The sequence below is a fragment of the Vulpes vulpes genome, chromosome 2, assembly GCF_048418805.1.
Source record: "Vulpes vulpes isolate BD-2025 chromosome 2, VulVul3, whole genome shotgun sequence".
In the NCBI taxonomy this organism is placed as follows: domain Eukaryota; kingdom Metazoa; phylum Chordata; class Mammalia; order Carnivora; family Canidae; genus Vulpes; species Vulpes vulpes.
The window spans coordinates 127,055,342-127,077,872 of NC_132781.1; the positions used below are offsets into that span (position 1 = coordinate 127,055,342).

Sequence of the window (22,531 nt, forward strand, 5' to 3'; positions counted from 1 at the left end):
ATAAAATCTTAAAAAAAAAATTCAGAGTCCTTGACAAGCTTCACAATTTCTGACTTAAATCTCAAGAAAATATTATATTAACAGGACTTCTATGAGTCAAATTACTACAAAACCTGCTGAAAAGTATAATCATTAAATAAATCAAATGATAATTTTTTTCTCAGAAAATAGTATCCATTTAGCTTAATTTATGCAAATATATAAGCCAATTTCAGTATAATCAAAAGGAGAGTTTATGTATTTACATGTATTTAAAGGTTTAGAATTTTGTTGGAACAAAGTACTTCATAAATGGTAGTTACTAAAATTTTAAGAAGTTAACATGAAGTCTAACTGATTTTTTGAAAGACTATATTTAGTATCCTAGTTTCAATTAAGATAATAAGAAACCATCATCTATTTAAACTTTCAAGCTTCTGTTTTAAAAATATTTCCCACAAAAGACAAAAGTTGAGTCAAATTTTATCAACTGAATCTTACATACTAGTTCAACAAAGTGATAGTCCCAAATCAGAGCAGAAACAGGCACCCATTTTATGGTATTTACATATAAAAAACAGATTTCAAGGTCCAGTGAGTGTCCTAGTAAGAAAGACAAAGAATCTTCCTGCAACCCTTGGGAGAGCATGAACTGAAATTTCTATCCCTACATGCAGTCTTGAGCTTCTCCCACTGGGGAATGCACACCTCCAGATATACTGGTGTGCATTTCCAAAAAAGTGATTCTACTTACAAGTTTTAGGAAGCACAAAGTTAAGGAGAGGCCATCCTCTGTTTTCATAGTAGTATGAGACTAAAACTGTCTGGACACTTCTTTGAGGGAGAGATGTGGTGGCAGCCACAGCACAGCTGGGATCTACTTGCTCCTGCCTTACTGCTGTTTGCTCTCACCAGGGAACAAGTTGGTCAGAAAGCTCTGCACTACAGCCATGGCTTACAGATACCAGAAAGACTCCCATAAGATCCAAGGCGGGGATTCACTAAATGTAAATTCCCTGGAAAATCTGTGTGCTGTCTTGATCAGAGGCAGAAAGGAAAGTAATACTAAAAGTAAAAGAACCAGTTTGGAAGCCCACCAAGACTCAGAAGCACTACAAGAAAAATTCCTTAGGCTGAAGGTACAAAGATTCCTAAGATTTTCCAAAGCTGACTCCTGACAAGGATCCATAAACCACTAACTGACATGCATAGTCCTTCAGAGATTATTAAGTAGATTATTTCCATCGGTATCGAACAGTTGAAGTCACTATTGTAGATATTATTGTAGATACTTAGACCAACTATTTCAATAAATTATCAGTTGTTTAAAAAAATGTGTGAAGTGTTCATAATAATCTATGAGAAAAATTATGGTTGCTGACGCTCTAACAATTTTTGTCAAAACATTAAAAACTCTGACAGTTACATATGTAAAAGGAAAGGAAAAAATAGTAAAAGTACTGTTTATTTAGTATACTATTTTTAAAAAAGATTTTTAAATTTATTTATCTGAGAGGAAAAGAGCAAGCAAGTGAGCAAGCCAGAGCACAAGCATGGAGGAGGTTAAGGAGGAGGAGCAGACTCCCCGCTGAGCAGGGAGTTGCTGCAAGGCTCCATCCCAGGACCTTGGGATCATGACCTGAGCCCTAGGCAGATGCTTAGCCAACTGAGCCACTCAGGCACCCTTAATATACTATCAGGAAACATCAGAAACATTGAGAATTAAAGTGTTTTATTTATTTGTAAAAACTTACCAAAGGCACTTTAAATTGTTTCCTCCTTCTCATGGTATAATTACAATACAGAGCAAGCATATTTTCCATGTCATAATGAACTGTCATATTCTTTTCTTCTAAATTTGCACCAGCTTCCACTACTTCATCCATTGTGCCTTCTCAGTTGTGAAGTATTTCTCAGAATTCTTTCAATGTGAAGTTTTCTGACATTGCCACTTCCTCAGGGACAATTTCATTCTCATCGCAACCACTTTCTTCATTCATGTTGATAAACTCATCTTCCCCAGGTTCCTCTGGCTGCACAGATGTCTTGAATATCTGCCTTTCCAGAAGCAGATGTCTCTTTTATGACCCATTTAAGTTTCATTCAAATTTCATTTCCAGCAATATCACTTTTTGTTTCATTAATGCACTTTCACCTTTATTTGCCAATTCTCTTTCTTGATTTTCCATTTTTGTAAAATATCATGTGGATTTACCACCAGGTAAGAATGAAGCAACTCAACTATTCACTTGGCTGTCCATGTATAAAGTGAATAACAGATGTCTAATGACCAATCACTGACACTTTCAAAGAAGTGATGTGATTGGTAACAGATCATGATATAGGTCTGTTATCCATGTGGTGACTTGTGAGTCGAAGGGCAGGTAACTATTACTTTATGTAAGTACTCAAAGTTCAAATTCTGTGGAAACTAGAATTTAAACCATATTGTTAGGGAGACTGAGGTAATTTAAACCACAGTAACTTCTAGTAATGCATATAGGAAATGTGTAAAGTGAGGTCTGCCTGTGATTTAACTCATTACTTTAAGACCCTTCTACTAAGATAAACTAATTTAGAGTACAATAAAAATGTACATGCATGGTTAAGATGAAATATGAGACTTCAATGAAATTGTGTTCTTCACCTGCAGATTCCCAAGTGTACAAGGTGTTCTGTCATTAGGCGACTTTAGTGGTAAGGGTACATGGTGGCTCAGTGGCTGAGTGTCTGCCTTTGGCTCAGGTCGTGATCCTGGGGTCCCGGGATCAAGTCCTGTACCGGGCTCCCCATGGGGAGCCTGCTTCTCCCTCTGCCTATGTCTCTGACTCTCTCTGTGTGTCTCTCATGAATAAAGAATTAAAATCTTAAAAAAACAAAAACAAAAACAAAAAAAAACAAGGGAGACTTTAATGGTAAAGTTTGAGAAGCAGAGCCTTATGGATAGAATGATCCAATACATGAGACTCCTACCTCACAAAGTGGGTTTCTGAGGCACTTGGTCTAAGCTGGCCTAAGAAAAGAGTTGATCAGTGTAGACAGGGTGACTTAGACTGCACCAAGGAATACATTTTTTTATAAGGAATATATTATTGAGATATGCATTATTTCCTGTGAAGATGAAGCAGATATTTGGTACATACCTTTCTAAACTTCCTAAAATTTGGGAGTAGGTAGCTTTTACAAGGGACAATGAGTCAGGCAACTTGTGAAGGAGGAAGGGGTTTAAAAGTATAGAGTTTTGGGGCATCTGGGTAGCTCAATCAGTTAAGTGTCTGCCTTTGGCTGAGGTCATGATATCTGGGTTCTGGAATCGAGCCCCTCACTCAGCTTCCTGCTCAGCAGGCAATCTGCTTCTTTTTTTCTTTTTTCCTTTTTTCTTTCTTCTTTCTTTTTCTTTCTTTCTTTCTTTCTTTCTTTCTTTCTTTCTTTCTTTTTCTTTCTTCTTTTTCTCTCTTTCTTTCTTTCTCTCTCTCTCTCTCCCCCCCTTTCCTCCTCACCTCTCGTTCTCTCTCAAATAAATAAATAAATCTTAAAAAAAAAAAAGGTACAGAGCTTTATTTATTTACTTTTAAGGATTTTATTTATTCATGAGAGACACAGAGAGAGGGGCAGAGACATAGACAGAGGAAGAAGCAGGCTCCTCACAGGGAGCCTGATGTGGGACTCAATCCCTGGACTTGGGATCACACCCTGAGCAGAAGGCAGATGCTCAACCACTGAGCCATCCAGGCGTTGCTAGAGCTTTAAAAGTATATGCTCAATTTTCCCTTACATCCCAAAGTTCCAAATGCTTATTACTTAGGATAAACAAAACATTTCCAAAAACTAAATCTAAGGGTGCCTGGGTGGCTCACTCTGTTAAGTGTCTGACTTCCTCTCAGGTCATTACCTCAGAGTCCCAGGATCGAGCCCCACATCATCAAGCTCTTTGGTCAGCAGGAAGTCTGCTTATCCATCTCCCTTTGCCCCTCTCCAGGGTTGTGCTCCGTGTCTCAAATAAATAAATAATCATAAAACAAAAACAAACACCAAACTAAATCTAAAGTGGGAAGGAAGATAAGAACTCTAAAAGTAAAAAACAAAAAAAACCTCTACAAGTAAATTGTGCCTAAGAATAGGTATAGCAAATGATGAGAACTATTTTTTTTTCTTTCTAAAAGATGTTTAATTTATTCATGAGTGACACAGAGAGAGGCAGAGGCATAGGCAGAGTAAGAAGCAGGCTCCCTGTGGGGAGACTGATGCAGGACTTGATCCCAGGACCCTAGGATCACGACCTGAGCCAAAGGCAGATGCTCAACCACTGAGCCACACAGGTGCCCAAATGATGAGAACTTAATTCTTACGTTTTCCAAAAGCCATGGCAAAAATATGAACCCTTGGTGAAAAGGCAGTTTTAAAATTAAAATCTAGGGACGCCTGGGTGGATCACCAAGTTAGAGCCCGGAAAATCCAGATTAACTCAATTCTTACTCCATTCACAGGTAATGTGCAAGATGTGTTACCAGGCAACAGTAAACATGAAAATGGTAGTTTAACTTATAGTCTTGCCCCAATTTGAGAGCTAAATTCCTTCTCCTCAGAAGGATTTTTGTCTTTCTAATGACTCTGCCAAACATTAGTTGAAGTCTTCTCAGAATCCCCAGGCATAGTGAATTCTTCTTCTTTTGTATTTCAGTAACAAATGTGTAGATCTCTATTAGAACATCACTATAATTTTCATTTATATGGTTAGAAGTCATCAAACTGAATTTGAAATCTGCAGAGAAGGCCACAGGTCACTGGTTAATCTCTGCTTGCTCTGGGTTCAGTTCACTCTTCTTTCTCTGTATCTTAAGGTAGAAGGTTAGGTTACTGGTTTGAGATCTTCTTTTTTAATGTAGGTATTTACAGCTATAAATTTCCCTTTAACACTGCTTTAGCTGCATCTCTTAAATTCTGGCATGTTGTGTCTTCATTTTCAAGAATTTCAAAGTATTTTCTGATTTTTCTTGTGATTTCTTCTTTGACTCACTGCTTAGTTAGGAGGCTGTTATTTAATTTTCATGTATTTGTCAATTTTCCAAATTTCTTTGTTAGTGATTTTTAAATTCACTTTACTGTGGTCAAAGAACATACTTGGTATGATTTCAATCCTTTTTACTTTATTGAGATTTATTCAATTTCCTAGCATATGAACTATCTTGGTATATGTTCATTAGCATTTGAAAATGTGATTCAGCTGTTGCTTGAGAGAGATCTTTATAAATGTCAGTTAGGTCGAGTAGGTTAATGCTGTTTTGGTTTTCTATATCCTACTTATTTTCTATTCTATCAATGATTAAAGGAGGGGTAATGAAGTCTCCAATTCTAATACTCAATTTGTCTGCTTCTCCCTTCTGTTTTGACAGTTGCTGCTTCATTTATTAGAAGCTGTCTCTTGGTGCATATATATTTATGATTATTATGTCTTCTTGATGGGCTGATCCCTAAATATCATTACGTACTGTTGCTCTTTATCTCTGGAAATATTCCTTGTTCTGAAGTCAACTTTGTCTGGTATTAAAATAGCCACTCTACCTGTCTTACATTTAGTGTCTGCATGGTATATCTTTACATTTAAAGTATACAGTTAACCTTTGAAAAACATGTGTTTGTAATGTGCAAGCCCACTTATATGCAGATTTTCCCCACTAGATACAGTACTCTTTCTTATGATTTTCTTAGTAATGTTTTCCTTTCTCTAGCTTCCTTTACTACAAGAATACAATATGTACTACATAAAGCATACAAAATATGTGTTAATCAACTGTTTATGTTACCAGTAAAGCTTCTGGTCAATGGTAGGCTATTAGCAATTAAGCTGTGGGGGAAAGTTATACATGAATTTATGACTGCAGCAGTGGGAGATGATGTAGTCAACACCCTTAACCCTCCCACCTTGTTCAAGGGTTAACTGTAGTCAGGTTTTATTTTTTAATCAGTCTGATAGCTTTTAATTGCAGGATTTAGACCATTTATATTTATTTATTTATTTTTAAAATTAATTAATTAGTTAATTAATTAATTCATGAGAGATACAGAGAGGGAGAGATGTAGGCAGAGGGAGAAGCAGGCTCCATGCAGGAAGCCCAACATCGGACTTGATCCCAGGACTCCAGAATCATGCCCTGAGCTGAAGGCAGATGCTCAACCACTGAGCCACCCAGGCATCCCTAGACCATTTATATTTAAAGTTATTATCAACATGATTAGGTTTAAATCTATTGCTATTTGTTTTCCATTTGTCCCATCTGTTCTTTGTTGTTGTTTTAATATTCTAGATAACCTAGGTATTTATTTATTTAAAAAGATTTTATTTATTTATGTGACAAAGAGAAAGAGAGCATAAGCAGGTGGAGTGGCAGGCAGACGGAGAGGGAGAAGCAGGCTCTCCACTGAGCTATAACTTGGGTATTTAAAAAAGATTTTATCATCACTGTTGGCTATTAGCTATGCCTCTTTACTTTTTTAGTGATTACTCTACATCAGGGTTGACAAACTATGGTCCATGATGAAATCTGGCCCACTCTCTGTTTTGGTAAATAAAGTTTTCTTGAAACACAGCCACCATCCAGGTTCAAATACTGTTTAAGGTTACTTTCACGACACAGCAGCAGAGTTAGATAGTTACAACCTAGACCATATGGCCCACAAGGCCTAAAATATTTACCATCTAGGGTGCCTGGGTGGCTCAGTCAGTTAAGCGGCTGCATTCAGTTCAGGTCAAGGTCTCAGGGTCCTGGAATCAAGTCTCACACTGGGCTCCCTGCTCAGCGGGGAGCCTGCTTCTCCTTATTCCTCTGACCCTTCCTACCACTAGTGTTATCTCTCTCTCTCATGAGCTTCTCAAATAAATAAAATCTTTAAAAAAAATTACCATCTAAATCTTTACAGAAGTTTGCTGACCACTGCTCTTTGTTTTAAATTTAAGAATTAAGATCTAGTAACAAAATTCAATTCCTCTGATAATTACTCACATTGTTTTCTTGGTTCTTGTTGTTCTTCAAGAGTGTAATAATACAGTTATGAATAAAGAAAGCAAGGGTAAGCACTCCAGTCAGCTGCGGAAAGTGAAATCTTATCTCTAGGAGAAAAAGAGAGTGAAAACAAAAAACAAAAACAAAAAAACAACATGTTAAAACTGACAGCTAGAAAATGAAGGTTAGTAGCCAAAAGTTGGCTGCCAAAAATTAGTTTCCTCTGCTTTATCCAGGGAATAAGAATATTAAAATGTCTTTACAAAGTTGCTCAAGGCTAGCATTATACTTGAGCAAAGCACTTGAAAAGGTAAGAAAAGGAATCAAGAAATGACTACTCTGTGAGGGTACTTTACATCAGTTATTCCTTTTTGAGGTCACACAACTGGTATGTGGCACAGCAGAATTCAAATTTACGGCTAACTTTAAAAGTCTTCCTTTTCTAACACTTGAATTTGCCAGTAAAACACCTTTAGGAAAGGAATCAAAAAGGGAGAATTGGTCACTTAACATTTTCCAAAGGCTAATCTAAAATTATTGCTTAAAAACTAGCAATAGAATTGCTAGAAATTAACAAATGTCTACACAGGGGAAAGGTTAAACTATGATACAGTTGCTCTGTGGTATATAGTATGTAAGAATATATTCTAGAGAAAGGTTTTACCCTGTGGCAAATGTTTATGATTCAAATAGCATATATATTATTATTTTACATTTATTTTAAAAAGTTTGGGGATCCCTGGGTGGCGCAGCGGTTTGGCGCCGCCTTTGGCCCAGGGTGCGATCCTGGAGATCCAGGATCGGATCCCATGTCGGGCTCCCGGTGCATGGAGCCTGCTTCTCCCTCTGCCTGTGTCTCTGCCTCTCTCTCTCTCTCTGTGACTATCATAAAAATAAAAATAAATAAAACAAAAAGTTTGTGTGTATATTAAGAAAAAAGACTGGAGGAATAACCACAAAAGTTTAAATAGCGGTTATCACTGGCTAGAGGGATTTATTTTAAATTAACCACTTATCTATATTCTAAATTTTCTATAATAAATCCAAAGTTACTATGAAGGATCCCTGGGTGGCGCAGCGGTTTGGCGCCTGCCTTTGGCCCAGGGCGCGATCCTGGAGACCCGGGATCGAATCCCACGTCGGGCTCCCGGTGCATGGAGCCTGCTTCTCCCTCTGCCTGTGTCTCTGGCTCTGTCTCTCCTTCTATCTCTCAAGAATAAATAAATAAAATCTTTAAAAATAAATAAATAAATAAATAAATAAATAAATAAATAAATAAATAAATAAAATTTAAAAAAAGCTGCATACATAAAACAAGGAGAATTTATAAGTGACTTAGGTTCAGGTTATTAAAAAAAAACAAAAAAAAAGTTACTATGAAATAAGAATAATAAAATAATAAAGATTTCAAAAGCACTGCCAATTTCTGTCTTTGAGGTTTGCTAATACAAAAATGAAAAACTGCTTATATGTAGAATAACACCCAGATTTACATGAAAACAGTGCTAGATCTAGACAAAGTTGGTGACAAAAATGGAGAACAACCCATCTTGAAGGATTCCTTAGTATAAAAAGGACAAACAAGAAAATAAAGTCCACTGACATTTTGCCATAGTATTTAGGAAAGGAAATAAGAATCAAGCATTGATTCTGAAAGAAATCAGGATTGTAAGATTTAAAAAATTACACAACTTAGTTTTCCACTAAATTTTTGTTGAAATGTTAGCTTTTATCTAAATTTTTATTTGCAGAAGCAATTCAAAGTATATTCTTCTGGGGTGCCTGGATGGCTCAGTTAAGTGTCCTACTGTTGGTTTTGGCTCAGCTCATGATCTCAGTCAGGGCTGTAAGAATAAGCCCTGTCATGAGCTCCACAGTGGGTAGGGAGCCTGCTTAAGACTCTCAACCTCTCCTGCTGCACTCCCCCCACACCCTGTGCACACTCATTCTAAAAAAACACAAAAAACAAAATAAAACTTTTCTCAGGAAAATTCTCCCCCTTTGTCTATAATCTTTTAAACTTTTTACATCTAAGTAATAAAATAAAATGTGGGGGCAACTCCCACTTCTGTTTAAAAAAATAAAATGTTTTTAAAAAGATTTTAGGGCAGCCCAGGGTGGCTCGCGGTTTGGCGCCTGCCTTCGGCCTGGGGCCTGATCCTGGAGACCTGGGATCGAGTCCCACGTCGGGCTCCCTGCCTGGCGCCTGCTTCTCCCTCTACCTGTGTCTCTGCCTCTCTCTCTCTCTCTGTTTGTTTTTCATGAATAAATACAGTCTTTAAATAAATAAATAAATAAAAATAAAAAATATTTTATTTTTAAGTAATCTCTACACCCATCGTAGGGCTTGAACTTACAACTTTGAGATCAAGAACTGCAAGCTCCATAAACTGAGCCAGCCAGGAGCCCCTCCAAAATCAACTCTTAATACATTGAGCATACGAGGATACACTGATCACTTCAGATCAAGAGTCAGCATTATATTTATATAATAGAGAAGTAGCATTTTTGGAAAGATGATAAGATTATTATTTACATGACTTTATTCTCTGCAGAGCAGCAACTGAAAAACTCTTCAGTAAGAATTCAAAGTCATCGAATCACAAAAGAGAAAGAAAGGAACAAAGGAATTAAAAACAACCAGAAATCAGTTAATAAAAAGGCAATATTAAGCCTATAACTATCAATAATCACATAAATACAATAAATAATTATCAATAATTACAAAAAATTACTTTTTAAATGTAAATGAACTAAATTCTCCAACCAAAAGATACTGAATGGGTAAAATAATAAGACTCAACCAGATGCTGCCTATAAGAGATTCACTTCAGCTTTAAGGACACACAAAGTCCAAAAGTGAAGGGATAGAAAAAGATATTCCATGCAAGTGTAAATCAAAATAAAACAAGGCAAAAAAAAAAAAAAAAAAACAAAAAAAAAAACAAAATAAAACAAGGCTATACGTATATCCAACAAAATAGACTTTAAATCACAGACTGGGGCACTTGGGTGACTCAACTGGTTAAATGTTCTGCCTTCAACTCAGGTCGTGATTCCAGGATCCTGGGATCAAGCCCCATGTTGGGCTTCCTGCTCAGTGGGGAGTCTGCTTCTCCCTCTGCCCTTTCCCTCTTCTTGTGATCTCTCTCTCTCTCTCAAATAAATAAAATCTTAAAAAATATACTACAGACTGTATCAAGACACAAGGAAGGTCATTAAATAATGATAAAGGGATCAACTCATCAAGAGGGTATAATATTTGCAAATATTTATCTCCAACATAGGAGCATCTAAGTATATAAAGCAAATATGACCAAATGTGATGGGAAAACAGATAGCAATATAATAACAGTAGAAAGCTTCAATATGCCACTTTTAACAACAAATAGATCACCCAGACAGAAAATCAATAGGGAAGCATTGGCCTTAAATGACACATTACACCAGATGTACTTGATAGACATTTATAGAACATTTCATTCAATAACAGAATACACATTCTTCTCTTTTTTTTTTTTTTTACACATTCTTCTCAAGTGCACATGGAACATCTCTAGGATACATCACATGTTAGCCCACTAAATATGTCTCAACGAATTTAAGAGAATTGAAATCTTACCAAACATCTTTTCCAACCATGATGGTATGAAGCTTGAAATCAACTATTAGAAAAAAAAAAAACTGGGAAATTCACAAATATGTGGTGATTAAGTAACAATGTTACTGAACAACTAATGAGACAAAGAAGAAATCAAAAAGAGAAATCAGTATGTTGAGACAAATGAAAATGGAAACACAACTTACCAAAACTTAAAGAATGAAGCAAAAAAAGTTCTAAGAGGACAGTTTACAGTGATAAACAATCACACTAAGAAACAAGAAAGATCTCAAATAAACAACCTAACTAGATGCCTGAGTGGCTCATATGGTTGAGCATGGCTCAGGTTATGATCTCAGGGCCCTAAGGTTGAGCCCCACACTGGGCTCTGCACTCATTGGAGAGTTTGCTTGAGGATTCTCCTTCTTCCTCTGCCCCTCCCCCCCCACTTGAGCATGTGCTTTCTATCTCAAATACATAAACAAATCTTTAAAAAACTCCCTCAACTTTATACCTCAAGCAATAATGAGAAAAAAGAACAAATTAACCTGAAGTAGAATAAAGGAAATAACAACGATAAGCACAGAAATAAATGAAAGAGAGACTAAAAAAATAGAAAAAAAATCAATAAAACTAAGCAGGGTTTTTGAAAAGATAAAATAGAAAAACATTTAGCTAGATTAAACAAGAAAAAAGAGGACTCAAAAAAATTATAAATGCAAGAGAAGACAGCACAACTGATACCAAAGAAATACAAAGATTTATAAGAGACTACTGTAGGGGCAGCTGGGTGGCTCAGTGGTTGAGCGTCTGCCTTGGGCTCTGGGTGTGAGCCCAGGATCCTAGGATTGAGTCTCTCTTGAGGGGAGCCTGCTTTTCCCTCTGCCTACGTCTCTGCCTCTCTCTGTGTCTCTCATGAATAAATAAATAAAATCTTAAAAAAAAGAGACTACTGCAAACACTTCTACACCAACAAATTGTGGACAATCTAGAAAAAACAGATACATTTCTAGAAATATACAAACTACCAAGACTGAATTATAAATGGAAAATATGAACAGACCAATTTCTTTCTTTTTTTAAAAAAAGATTTCATTTATTCATGAGAGACACAGAGAGAGAGGCAGAGACAGAGGCAGAGGGAGAAGCAGGCTTCATGCAGGGAGCCCGACATGGGACTCAATCCCGGGTCTCCAGGATCACATCCTGGACTGAAGGCGGCGCCAAACCGCTGAGCCACCAGGGCTGCCCGAACAGACCAATTTCTAATGAGGAGACTGAATCAGTAACCAGAAACCTCCCAATAAAGAAAAGTCCAGGCAAGACCAGATGTCTTCACTGGTGATTTCTACCAAATATTTGAAGAAGAATTAATACTAATCCTTTTTAAAAATAAAAGAGGAGGGAACACTTCCAAACTCACTTTATGAGGCCAATATTACTCTGATCATATCAAATCCAGACAGGGACACTACAAAAAAAGCAAATTATAGGCCAATATCCTTGATGAACAGGAATGTAAAAATTGTCAACAAACCATTAGCGAACTGAATTCATTAAGACATTAAAAGGATAATATGCCATGATTAAGTGGGATTTATTTTAGGGATGCAAGGATAGTTCAAGATCCACAAATTAATCAATGTGATATACCACATTAATAAAACCAGGGATAAAAATCATTTGATCATCTTAATGCATGCAGAAAAGGCATTTTACAAATTTCAACATCCATTTATGATAAAAACTCTCAACAAACTGGCTATGGAGGGAATGTACGTCAACATAATAAATCCATGATCAAGATCATACTCAACAGTGAAAAGGTGAAAACTTTTCTTCCAAGATCAGGAACGAGACAGGATGTCCACTCTCACCATTTTTATTCAACACAGTATTAGAAGTCCTAGCCACAACAATTAACCAAGAAAAAGAAATTAAAGTTACCCAAATTAGAAAGGAAGAAATAAAACTGTCTCCATTTGCAGGTGACATAATATTATATATAGAAAACTCTAAAGACTCCACTGAAAAACTGTGAGAACTAATAAATAAATTCAGTAAAGTTTCAGGATACAAAACCAATATGTAAAAATCTCTCTAACAATGAACCATTAGAAACAGAAATTAAGAGAACAATTCCAATAACAATAACATATAAAAAATAAAGTACTTAAGAATAAATTTAACCAAAGAGGTGAAAAATCTGTACAGTGAAAAGTATGACAGTAATGAAAGAAACTGAAGAAGACACAAATAAATGGAAATATTTCATGTCCATGTTTGAAGAATTATTACTATTAAAATGGTCATGCTATCCAAAGCAATTCAATGCAATCCCTATTCAAATTCTTTTTTTTTTTTAAGATTTTATTTATTCACTCATGAGAGACACACAGAGAGAGACAGAGGCAGAGAAAGCAGGCTCCACGCAGGGAGCCTGATGAGGGACTCAATCCTGGGGCTCCAGGATCACAACCTGGGCCGAAGGCAGGGGCCAAACAGCCGAGCCACTCAGGGATCCCCCCTTATTCAAATTCTAATGGCATTTTTCACAGAAATAGAACAAATTATCCTAAAATATGTATAGCATTACAAAAGACCCTGAAAGCCAAAGCAGTCTTGAGGAAGAGCAAGACTGAAGGTTTCACTATCCCAGATTTGATTTTATTTTGTTTTTAAAGATTTTATTGATTTATTCATGAGAGACAGAGAGAGAGAGAGAGAGAGGCAGAGACATAGGCAGAGAGAGAAGCAGGCTCCTCACAGGAAGCCCCGATGCGGGACTCAATCCCCAGACTGGGATCACACCCTCACACCCTGAGCCGAAGGCTGAGCGACCCAGGTGTCCCAACACAATCCCAGATTTTATTTTATTTTATTTTTATTTTCTTATTTTCCAGATTTTAAATTTAGTACAAAACTATGGCAGTCAAAACAGTATGGTACTAGCAAAAAAAGAGACATAGAGATCAATCGAACAGAAGAGAGTGCCCAGAAATAAACCCATACATATATTCATTTATGTCAATTCGTTTATGTCAAAGGAGCCAAAATAAAGTGGATCACTCATCACCCACCTCTGAATTATCACCTCAGCAGTGCTTTTGTACATCCAGGTTCTTTTTTGTTTGTTTGTTTTTAAAGATTTTATTTATTTATTCATAGAGACACAGAGAGAGAGAGAGGCAGAGACACAGGCAGAGGGAGAAGCAGGCTCCATGCAGGGAGCCCGACATGGGACTGGATCCTGGGTCTTCAGGATCACAACCCGGGCTGCAGGTGGCACTAAACCGCTGCACCACCGGGGTTGCCCCTACATCCAGGTTCTGACAGTATTTTCATTAATGCTACTTTTCTACATATTCTGTTGATTCGGAGAGTGAATAAATGAGGCTATAGCACCTCTGACCTCAACTTTATTATAATTATGCATTTGACTGCAGCAGCTCCATTATGAATCTTAGTTTTAGGCAGGGAATTATAGGACTTTTTTTCCTCTACCCAATTGACCTCCTGGAGTCATTGATTATGTCCTAACTTCAGCCAACCTTAAATAAAGGGTAAGGAGTGTTTCAGAGCCACTGAAGTTATTTTTAGCTTAAAAGAAAAGGCTTTTCATGATTGGGATTTTGACTACTTATCCTTATCTCCAATCTTTTTTTTTTTTAATTTTTTTATTTATTAAAGAGAGAGATAGGAGAGAGAGAGAGGCAGAGACACAGGCAGAGGGAGGAGCAGGCTCCATGCACCGGGAGCCCGATGTGGGATTCGATCCCGGGTCTCCAGGATCACGCCCCGGGCCAAAGGCAGGCGCCAAACCGCTGTGCCACCCAGGGATCCCCCTTATCTCCAATCTTTTCCCCAACTAGTATTCTTTCAATCCAGCCACCCAGATTCTTGTAATTTCCTAAATGGGTCATGTTATCTTAGGCCTTAACTGTTGCTTAAACATGTTCTACTGATCTGGCATATATCCCTTCCTCCAATTTTTTTCACTTAAAGGGCTCCTTTTGGTCCTTAGAACCTTTTCCTGATTTCTAATTCTTTTTTATATGCAATTCCTCTATCTTATTGTGTCATATTTATCTGTGCACTATGATCAATAACTCACAAATTGGTCTTACTGTTCAACTCTAAACTCCTAGAGGGCAGTGAGCCATGTTATTCTTTTGAGAATGTATGGCACATAATCAGAGGTATTCATTTATATTCAGGATAAAGGACTTTAGCCATGTAAGTGGTCAAAATTCTATTTAAAACTGTTCAGAATGATTTTTTTTCTAATATCTTTTAGTTTTCAATAAGCTCTCTTCAGTATAGCTGATCTTTTCTTTCAGAGCAATCAACTTCTATTACCTCTAACTGCTTCTTGAAACAACTTGTTAATTGATCCTTTTCTAACTATGGCAGGTGATATCAGTGTTGTTTCTCGTCAAAATAGAGTAAGTATCCAGCTTTTTTCCAATTATCAACAAAAACAGTTTTTGAGTAACTTAAAAACCTGAAATTCTTTTCAACAGTTTTACTGAGATATTATTCATATGCACTTCACCCCCTTAAAGTGTACAACCATTTTGGAAAGCCTTTTGGCAACATCTACCAAAGCAGAATGTATGCATACTCTTTGATCTTGCAATTCTACTCTTAGGTTTATGCTCTAGAGAAACCTGTCATATTTTCACCCAAAGATATGTGTAAGAACAGAGTAGAGCAATAAACATAATACTAAACAAATGGAGACAAATGTCCCTGAACAGTAAAGATCAACAAATTGTGGGTATACTTACACAATTAAATACCAATGAGAATGAACTACAAAAAGACACAACTATATGGATCAATATCACAATTTAATGTTGATTGGAAGAAGCCAGACACTAAAGAACATATGTTTTATATTCCTTTTACATGACATTAAAACCAAATCAAACCAAAATACAGACAAAACAAATCTCTGAAGTTAGAAGAATGGTTATCTTTGCAGGGAGATAGCAGCTGGTACGTATAATGAGAGGGGCTTCTGGAGTGCTAGTTTTTGCCCTGCTGCTGGGTATCTAGTATACTGTTTGTGAAAATTATCAAGCTGTATACTTAAGAGTTGTGCACTTGTATATGTTATGCTTCAATAAAAAGTTTAAAAGCAAACACAAAAAGAATGGTAGGGCCTACAAGAAAAAAATATGAAAACAGAAATTTGATTATATTTGGAAGCATTATTAAGTGTCAATGAGTGCATGGTAGAAGGTAGTCTGCTCCTAATGGAAAGCTTATAATAAAACTATTTTTATTTTTTTAATTCATTTATTCATGAGAGACACACAGAGACAGAGGCAGAGACATAGGCAGATGGGAGAAACAGGCTCCTTGAAGGGAGCCCAAAGCGGGACTTGATCCCAGAACCCTGGGATCACGCCCTGACCCAAAGGCAGACACTTAATCGCTGAGCCACCCAAGAGTCCCAATAATAAGACTTTAAAGCATATGTGGTCAGAAAATTTTTTCTGGTTGCAGATGAACACAATGCTATCATAAGGCAAATCACCACACAATCCCAGATCAATGTCTGAAATCAGTTTTAAAGCACTTAACAGTTTTTCATTTTAAAAATGTAGTCCTGGGGTGCCTGAGTGGCTCAGCTGGTTAAGCAACTGCCTTTGGCTCAGGTTATGATCCAAGGGTACTGGGATCAAGCCCCATTTGGGCTCCCTGCTCAAGGGGAGCCTGCTTCTTGCTTTCCCTTTGTTGCTCCCCCTGCTTATGTTCTCTCTCAAATGGATTAAAAACAAGAACAAAAACAAAAACGTAGTCCTAAATGCATGCTAATTGTTGAGAGTTAAACAGTATTATAGAGCTTCCAACAAAAAACAGCATTCTCTTACTTCATATCTCCCATCCTGAAGCCTATTTCCTAAAGGTAATTAATTAGAACTTATAACTATTCAGCACACTTTAAATTTATAATCTTTTAAAAAATGTTTATATTACTTTTCCTTTCTTTTTAAAATTTTAGACATAATCCATTGATTTTCCACCAGGAGACTTTAGTCCTCTTACTTTTTTTTTTTCTTTTTTTAGATTTTATTTATTTATTCATGAGGACACAGAGAGAGAAGTAGAGACACAGGCAGAGAGAGAAGCAGGCTCCATGCAGGGAGCCCCATGTGGGACTTGATCCCAGATCCCTGGATCACGCCCTGAAGCCAAAGGCAGACACTCAACCACTGAGCCACCCAGAAGTCCCTCCTCTTACATTTTTAAAAAAACATTTTTATTTATTTATTCACGAGAGACAGGGAGGCAGAGAGAGAGAGAGAGAGAGAGAGAGAGAGAGAGGCAGAGACACAGGCAGAGGGAGAAGCAGGCTCCATACAGGGAGCCCAATGTGGGACTTGATCCCAGGACTCCAGGATCACACCCTGAGTGGAAGGCAGACGTCCAACCGCTGAGGCACCCAGGCGTCCCAACATAATCCTTTTTTTTTTTTAAAAAGATTTTATTTGTTTGAAAGAGAGGGAAAGAGAGTGAGCATGAGTTGGGGTGGAGGGGCAGAGGGAGAAGTAGACTCGATCCCAGCGCCCTGGTCATGATCTGAGCCAAAGGCAGACACTTAACTGAGCCACCCAGGTGACCCTATCTATAATCATAATCCTAATTCTGATTTTGCAAAATCAATATTTAGTGTTTTAATTTTAATGATTATTCTGTATTATTCACAGGTAAGCCATGAAATGTATTATCAATATATTTTCTTATATAAAAATACTTTTGGGGAACCCTGGGTGGCGCAGCGGTTTGGCGCCTGCCTTTGGCCCAGGGCACGATCCTGGAGACCCGGGATCGAATCCCATGTCAGGCTCCCGGTGCATGGAGCCTGCTTCTCCCTCTGCCTATGTCTCTGCTTCTCTCCCTCTCTCTCTCTGTGACTATCATAAATAAATAAAAAAAAATTTAAAAAAAAAAAAAAAATACTTTTGTTGGCTTGTTTTTATGGAGGTTTATGGAGATTGAAGTTTTTCCTTTTTTGGTTTCCTGTCTACTTAACAATAATTTTTCCTCAAATTCTACAAAAGAATGGTAAAACTCCATTTCATCTATACAATGCATCAAACAATCCTTTCTGTTTCGTTTTCCTTTTGGAAAAAAATGCCTCCTGGGGACCTCTGTTGCTGTGATCTGGGCAGGTTGCTTGCTAGGCCCGCTGCACAGCTGTTTCCTAGCATAGGCCTTCACCACTTCTCTGAGGATTTTTGTGATTTACTACTTTTTGGTGGAGCACATTCTGCAGGGTTTTTTTGTGTGTGTGTGAGAAAGACTGCATGGAAGGTAAAGTTTTGTGAGACTTTACCTTCTGAAAATATCTTTGTTGTACTCTAACACTTAGGTGAGGGTATAGTGGGATTTAGAATTTTAGATTAAAATAACTTATCCTGAGACCTTCATGACATTTTTCACTTTTAGCTTTGGAGTTGGTTAAAATGTCTGAGAGTATTCTGACTCCAGACCTTTTGTAAAACCTGTTCTTCATCCCTAGAACCTTTCAGGGTCTTTATCTATGGTGTTCAGAAATCTTATGATGATATGCTTTGGTGTGGGTTTTATTCACAGTGCTGGGCACTTTGGGGTCTGTACGTCTAGAAACTCATGTTCTTTAGTTAGTGGGAAATGTCTTAAATTATTTCTTTGATAATTTCCTCCTCCTTTCGTTTTCTCTCTGCTCCATGGAACTATTTTTAGTTATTGGGCTACCTGGATTAATTCTTTAATTTTCTTATCTTTTTTCTATTTTTCTTTCCTTCTTTCCTCTCTCCTGCTTTCCATCCCTCCTTTCTTCCATCCAACCATGATTTCTAATCTACTTTTTGGAAGTTGGCTTTATCTTCCAAATTTTCTTTTTTTTTTTTTTAATTTTTATTTTTTTATTTATGATAGTCACAGAGAGAGAGAGAGAGGCAGAGGCACAGGCGGAGGGAGAAGCAGGCTCCATGCTCCGGGAGCCTGATGTGGGATTCGATCCCGGGGCTCCAGGATCGTGCCCCGGGCCAAAGGCAGGCGCCAAACCGCTGCGCCACCCAGGGATCCCCTATCTTCCAAATTTTCTTTGCATTCTTAACTTTTATTATATTTTTGGTTTCTAAGACCAACCTCCCTCCTTCTTTCCTTGGCACTCAAATAATGTTTCACGGATATATCACTCTCTTTTGTCACTTTGAGAAGGTAATTTTTGGGATGTTTTCCTATTTTTTTTTTTAAAGATTTTATTTATTCATGAGAGACAAAGAGAGGCAGAGACACAGGCAGAGGGAGAAGCAGGCTCCACGCAGGCAGCCCAATGTGGGACTTGATCCCGGAACCCCAGAATCATACCCTGAGCCAAAGCAGACGCTCAACCACTGAGCCACCCAGGTGTTCCTGTTTTCTTATTCTTTTTCCCTCTTATTCTTTTTTCCTTACAAGGTCTTCTTCCCTGGCCTAGTTTTGTTTTCAAGTCACAGGCTTTCCACAAGTATCTAGTGATTTTTGGCTTTTTTTTTTTTTTAATAATGAAAAGTGAAGCATAAAAAAAAGTATAGTTAGTAAACATCTAAATGGTCTGATACAAGCAAGGTACCTGCCATTTCTTTGGTAAAACCCATATGTCCAAGACTCTAGCTCTTTCTTCTTGGGCATATCAGTTTCTCCAGAGGAGAATCCTGTTATCTTATACTCTCAACATTCTGGAAGTCAAAGAGTAAAGAAAAGAGAATTGAAGGGAACAAAGGGAGAGAGGAGAGTCTCACCACTCGACATAACACTTTCACTTAGTTACTTAGTTCCTTAGTTCATTTGTTGTATTTGGAGAACCTGAGTTCTGAGCCTAATTCAGTTTCTTCCATCTTTTGACAGGTTGAGGAGGATAGTTAAAATCTATCTATTCCTGATGTAAACTTTCATGGCATTCTCCCCATTTTAAGCCCTTTTTCCTTACTCTTGCTTTCAGAGTGACCCAAATGACTCCAACTACTGAGGGTTTCAATCCCTCTCCACAGGTGCTTAAATTTCAGCTTTGTTTGCTTTGCTGTCAGTCTAAACTATCTACTAGTTTTCCAGTATCTATCAATCTGTTGCTGTCTCTTGTTTGCTGTTGTCTCTTCTATAGTCTGTGTTTGTTTTTACATTTATTTCTTCACAGTTGGTTTAATGAGATTAGAAGGGAGTAGGGATAAACACCTTTATTCATTCAACATTGTTTATGGACTACTCACTATGCCCTCAGAATTATTACAGGCCTCTGGGACACAACAGTAACAGACAAGTACAGAAAACAAAAACAAAGAATAACCCTTTTCACAAGATACACAAATTAAAAAAAACAAAACAAAACAAAACAGGTATTCCTTACCAACTGAACTTTCATTCTCTGAATTCAAGAGCCAAATAGCTTTAGAAGCCTTTTTAGAAAGTCCTTTGTTATCTTAATGTCTGCTACTTTCTATCTGAAACTCAGGTACAAAATAGATTAGAATAATAGATATCCCTTAATATTTCAATTCATTACTAGAATTAGTAACTTAGGGGTCCTTGGGTAGCTCAGTCAGTTAAGTGTCTGCCTTTGGCTCAGGTCATGATCCCGGAGTCCTGGGATTGAGCCCCCCATTTGACTCCCCATTCAGCAAGGAGTCTATTCTCTCTGCTTATTCCTCTGCTCATGTTCCCTTTCATTCTTTCTCAAATAAATAAATAAACCTTTTTTTTTTAAAAAAAGAATTTGGAACTTAATAGATTTAGAAAACCAGGGATACTTGCATGTGATTTGATAGTGATGAGAGCACTAAAGAAAAATAAGCCACAACAAGAAGTGGGAGTGGGTAGGAAGCCAGGGAAGGCCTCTCTAATAATAATAACCAAGTGGATATCTGAGAAAAGACAAAGGCATTTCATGCACAGGTACCAGTTAATGCAAGGATTCTGAGCAAGGAGAGTGCTTGCCATTCTTGTGGAATAGCAGGGAAGACAGTGTGGCTTAAGTGGACTGAATAAGTAGGAAAGTAATAGGGAATGATGGCAGACAGGAAGCCAGGAGTCAGATGATATAGGACCTGTGGACTATGACAGAGGCTTGTTTTATTTTTATTTTTTAAAGATTTTTATTTATTTATTTGAGAGAGAGAAAGAGAGAGAGAGCATGAGCAAGGTGGTGGAGCAGAGGCAGAGGGAGAGAGGGAAGCAGGCTCCCCACTGAGCAGGGAGCCTGCACGGGGCTTAATTCCAGAACCCTGAGATCATGACCTGAGCCAAAGGCAGCCACTTAACCCATTGAGCCACCCAGATGCCCTGAAGCTTGCGTTATTCTAAGTGAGACAGGAAACCATTAGAGGCTTTTGAAGGTTGTGTTTTAAAAACATCACCCGGGCTGCTAGGTGAAGAACAGACTATAGAGGGGGAGGCAGAGTAGAAATGGTGAGACTAGTTAAGAGGCTACTATGTTAAACCAGGTGAGAGATTAGCAATTTGACTAATTCTTTCTAATGGAAATGATAAAAAATAGTCAGATACTCAATTTATTTTAAAAGTACAGCTGACATGCTTTGTAGATATGGAAGGTAGGGGGAAAACAGTTAAGTATGATTTCTAAAGTTTGGGGCCTAAGCAAGTGGAAACCTGGGAGAAGAACAGATTAAGAAGGTTCTTTTAATGTGGATAGATGAAGAAGGAAACAAATACTTGGTTTTCATAAAGAAGTTTGAAATATCTAGTGGATGTCCAAGTGGAAATGTAGAAGGGGCAGGTAGATACATAAGGATGGATCTTAGTGGAGAGATCTGGCCTAGAGATATAAAAGTGGGCCTAGTCACCATATAGACAATATATAAAGCCAGGTGACTACATGATATTTCTTAGGGAATAAAAGTAGGGAGAAAAGAAGTTTGAGTAAAACCCTATGATAATTCCATAACTGACTGGTCAGGAATGTAAGAAATTATTATTTTTTAAGATTTTATCTATTTATTCATGAGAGACACAGAAAGAAAGGCAGAGACAGGCAGAGGGAGAAACAGGCTTCCCATGGGGAGCCCAATGTGGGACTTGAATCCAGGACTCTTGAGACCACAACCCGAGCCAAAGGCTGACGTTCAACCTCTGAACCACCCAGGCGCCAGAGAAATTTTCTTAAAAGAATTAAGAGAAAATTGGGTTTTAGAAGTTAAGAAAATGTTTCAAGATGTAAGGAGTGACCAAATGTGCCCATGTTGCTAAGTTGAGATATGAGATATGGTCATTGGATATGAGAACTCGTCATTGGATTTTGCAAGATGGAGTTACTGGATGTCAGTGGAGTGACTGGGACAAAAGCCTAGCTAACATGAGTTCAAGGCAAAATTGAAAGAGAAGTAGAGAGTAAGAATAGACAACTCTTTCAAAGAGTTTTTCTTTATTTTTTTTTTTTTAATTTTTATTTATTTATGATAGTCACAGAGAGAGAGAGAGAGAGGCAGAGACACAGGCGGAGGGAGAAGCAGGCTCCATGCACCGGGAGCCTGATGTGGGATTCGATCCCGGGTCTCCAGGATCGCGCCCTGGGCCAAAGGCAGGCGCCAAACCGCTGCGCCACCCAGGGATCCCTCAAAGAGTTTTTCTTTAAAGGGAAGCAACAGCTAGAGGGGAATGTGGGATCATATGAGTTTCTGTTTTTTTAGACTGAGAGACAGATTTGTATTCTAGTAGGAATAGTTCAGTAAAGGAAATATTTAATGGTACATGATTAAGAAGACAGAAGGGATAACTAGAGAAATAAAGTCCAGGAGGCAGAAAAGAATAGGACAAAACACATAGGAGTATTTTTTTTCTATTTTTCCAATTATCTAGGAAGAAGGGCAATAATAGGATTCATTGCATTGAAAAACATTTTTGATAATAAATGTATATAAAGATTCAATCAGAACTACAAGTTTCTGTGAATTCTTCATCA

The 22,531-nt window shown here is 37.6% G+C and overlaps 1 protein-coding gene across 6 annotated transcripts in view; it reads right to left on the reverse strand.

Annotated features, from left to right (window-relative positions):
* Positions 1–22,531, reverse strand: part of SLC38A9 (solute carrier family 38 member 9) — an 83,894-nt gene that overhangs the window by 14,234 nt on the left and 47,129 nt on the right. For all 6 annotated transcript variants that reach the window (XR_003238131.2, XM_026018798.2, XM_072749941.1 and 3 more), the window contains one exon: positions 6,981–7,087. Coding sequence is in view for 5 of the 6 variants with exons in the window: in XM_026018798.2 (XP_025874583.1) it covers positions 6,981–7,087 (107 nt within the window). In the remaining variant the exon portion in view is untranslated. The remainder of the gene's footprint in view (positions 1–6,980; positions 7,088–22,531) is intronic.